The 2,569-nt window shown below is 38.4% G+C and overlaps 1 protein-coding gene across 2 annotated transcripts; it reads right to left on the bottom strand.

The window, feature by feature from the left end:
• Positions 1 to 199: 199 nt before the first annotated feature.
• Positions 200 to 2,309, bottom strand: LOC107081379 (myozenin-2-like). Of its 2 annotated transcripts, none has more exons than XM_015369565.1 (4): positions 2,108 to 2,309; positions 1,711 to 1,798; positions 1,167 to 1,329; positions 200 to 1,078 (listed from the first exon to the last, which is right to left on the bottom strand). In XM_015369565.1, exons 1-4 carry the CDS (start codon positions 2,264 to 2,266, stop codon positions 853 to 855), a joined length of 636 nt encoding a protein of 211 aa, XP_015225051.1. In that variant the 5' UTR covers positions 2,267 to 2,309; the 3' UTR covers positions 200 to 852. The 2 variants fall into 2 exon arrangements, with proteins under 2 accessions (XP_015225051.1, XP_015225052.1); XM_015369566.1 differs by having other exon boundaries at positions 1,711 to 1,795.
• Positions 2,310 to 2,569: the final 260 nt, after the last annotated feature.

Below are 2,569 nucleotides of genomic sequence, written 5' to 3'. Positions count from 1 at the left end.
CAAATCTATTGTTAAGTATGGTTGAGCTCCAACCCTGTCTCTTATACACATCTACCCATTCTTTCACAAATGTTTGTAAAAACAGTCTGCATGCCTAGGTGCTTGAATTTATACACCTGTGGCCATGGAAGTGATTGGAACACCTGATTCCAATAATTTGGATGGGTGAGCAAATACTTTTGGCAATATAGTGTAGCAAATATGGCACCATCAGACATCTGTTCATTTAATTCAAAGATGAACCTGATTGATGAATCTAATGAAACTCTACATATAGTTTTTTTTTTCACTCAGAAAATTTGAAAAAAAAAAACCTGTTAGAAGCCTACAAAGCCATGGGCATCAAAATCTGGGCTTTCTCAAATTGTTTGAGGTTGAATTGCTGCTTCCTAAAAATAAAGCAGAAATCATTTTAGACTTCGTAACAGACAACATACAAGAACAGTTGCCTGCTGATGCATGAAAAAAAAGGTTTTCTGTTCATTAATTTCAGGATGGTGAGATCAATAAAACTGATTTGAAGCTATAAAACTTCAATAAATGATATATCAGGATGCTGAGTTTATTCAATACACTTCATGACTATATTTGCAAATATTTTGTATATAATGTATACATTGTGATTAAAGGTAATTAAAGTCTACAGCTTTTCTTCTGATGTTAAATGTAAATTACTTTCCCTATTCATAAGAAAAAGTTTGGCCATATTACACCATGTGTCATTAAAACCCAGACTATCATCAGAAAGCGGGAAAATCACATTTCCAGGCAGCTCCATTGGACAAAATATTATCTACTGTGAATGTATCCCCACGTCCCTTTGCATGATGTTCCATCTTTCAGTGAAATCACCTACAGGTCATCAGACTCAGGCACACTGAAAGACTCCAGGGTTATAGTGGGTAGGATGAGATGAGTGCCTTCTGATATCCAACCCTGGGCCGTCCTGTTGAACGTAGGCCGCTTTGCTCTCGGATCGCAGAGCTCCTGGTACTGTGGTGGGTTCAGGTCCACCTCAGGGAGCTTGAATGTGATTCCTCTTGGAGCCTTTTCAAAACCACCATAAGGAGTGGCAACCCTGCATTTCAGATCAACATAGAGATTACCCAATTTTCCATTACATTTCATTCAATCACTTAGGTTTATGCAGGATACGGTGGTCTCACCGGTTGAAGCATTTGTATTCAGGGAGATCCTGCTTTGGCTCTGGCTCTGGCATTCTGAGCTGGAGCGTATCGGCGAGGTTAGGGTCGCTCAGGATGACCTGCTCCCATGGTGAGTGGTACGTTTTGTGCCCAGGCGTGGTGTCCAGCTTTTCTGTGACCATGTCTGCAAAGCAAGAGATCCTACCATGACAAATGCTTTGATATTGCCACAGGCTGATCTGTTCGCTTGGCTATCAGGGCCTTTTGTCTTGTTTTTTTCAAAGCTGTTTTCTGCAGCCTGAAAATTTCAAAGTGGATGAGATTAAAATAGCTACAGTTAGAACTTAAAATAGCACATTTCAAGTGTGTGCTCATTGTATAATGAGTATGGGCCTTAGTGAAGCATCAAAAAATGACTGTAGGGCTTTTAAGTCGGTACTTATAGTTAGCCTTCTCTGTTCAAATGATAAATCTTGATTATATACAACCAACGTAGATCTAAATGCAAACATAAATCTGAAATAGCCTTATTAAATATAACAGGCTTAATAAAAAGCAGAGTTACCTGAGGTTGAATTTGCAGAGCCATCATGTGCTGGCGGATCCACTTTAATCTCCACAGAGTGTGTGTTCTGGTTCAGAATATTATTCTGCTAAATAAAATAAGGGGAGCATTGATAGGGTGTTGGACCATACATTAAAAAAGTACATTGCTATTAATACGCTTAGATTAAATTAAATTAAATTTCCAGTTACAGTTTCACAGCATGCACTGATAGAAATGGGAGCAGATCTGCAAAGAAAACCCTGAACAGCCTCAAAGATGACCCTCCTGCAGGATGTTGCAGCAATTGTTTACATTTTCCACTGTTTTTATCTCAACGAGCATAATTCAGTTTTACGGATCTATTCCAGCCATTTAAGTAAATAAAGGAACTCACAACACAGATAGGGTGACTTACATTCAGCAGTGCGTTTGCCTCGTTTTGAATGCTTTCAAATGTATACTTCTCAGACCTCCTCTGGCGCATTTTGAAAAGCCGGGACCCTCTGTTGGAGAGGAGCGACAGCTCCTCCAGCATGATGTCTTTGGGAGTGCTGAGTTTTTTTCCCAGGTCCATGACAGCGTCTCCTGAGATCCAGAAGTATTTATTTAATGATGTGTTTGATATTCTTATTTAAACAAAATAAAGAGAAACAGATTATGAAGTCTAACACTGGAAGTTACCCAAAGCAAAAAGGAAAGGAAATAATCGTCAGTTAAAAATATCTCCAGGGGTTCCAGATACCAGCTCAGCAAAGACTTAAGGAATAAAATGTTATACATGTAAAATGTGAGTGGCAAAAAAAAGTGAGCTATATTGATTGGTTAATAAAAACATTAATAAGGTTGGACCTTTTCAATCAATAAAATAATAGTTTTT

Source organism: Cyprinodon variegatus, unplaced genomic scaffold (assembly GCF_000732505.1).
Source record: "Cyprinodon variegatus isolate N-32 unplaced genomic scaffold, C_variegatus-1.0 Scaffold4565, whole genome shotgun sequence".
In the NCBI taxonomy this organism is placed as follows: domain Eukaryota; kingdom Metazoa; phylum Chordata; class Actinopteri; order Cyprinodontiformes; family Cyprinodontidae; genus Cyprinodon; species Cyprinodon variegatus.
Note: the sequence above shows the minus strand (reverse complement) of the source record. Positions and strands in the feature narration are given on the sequence as shown.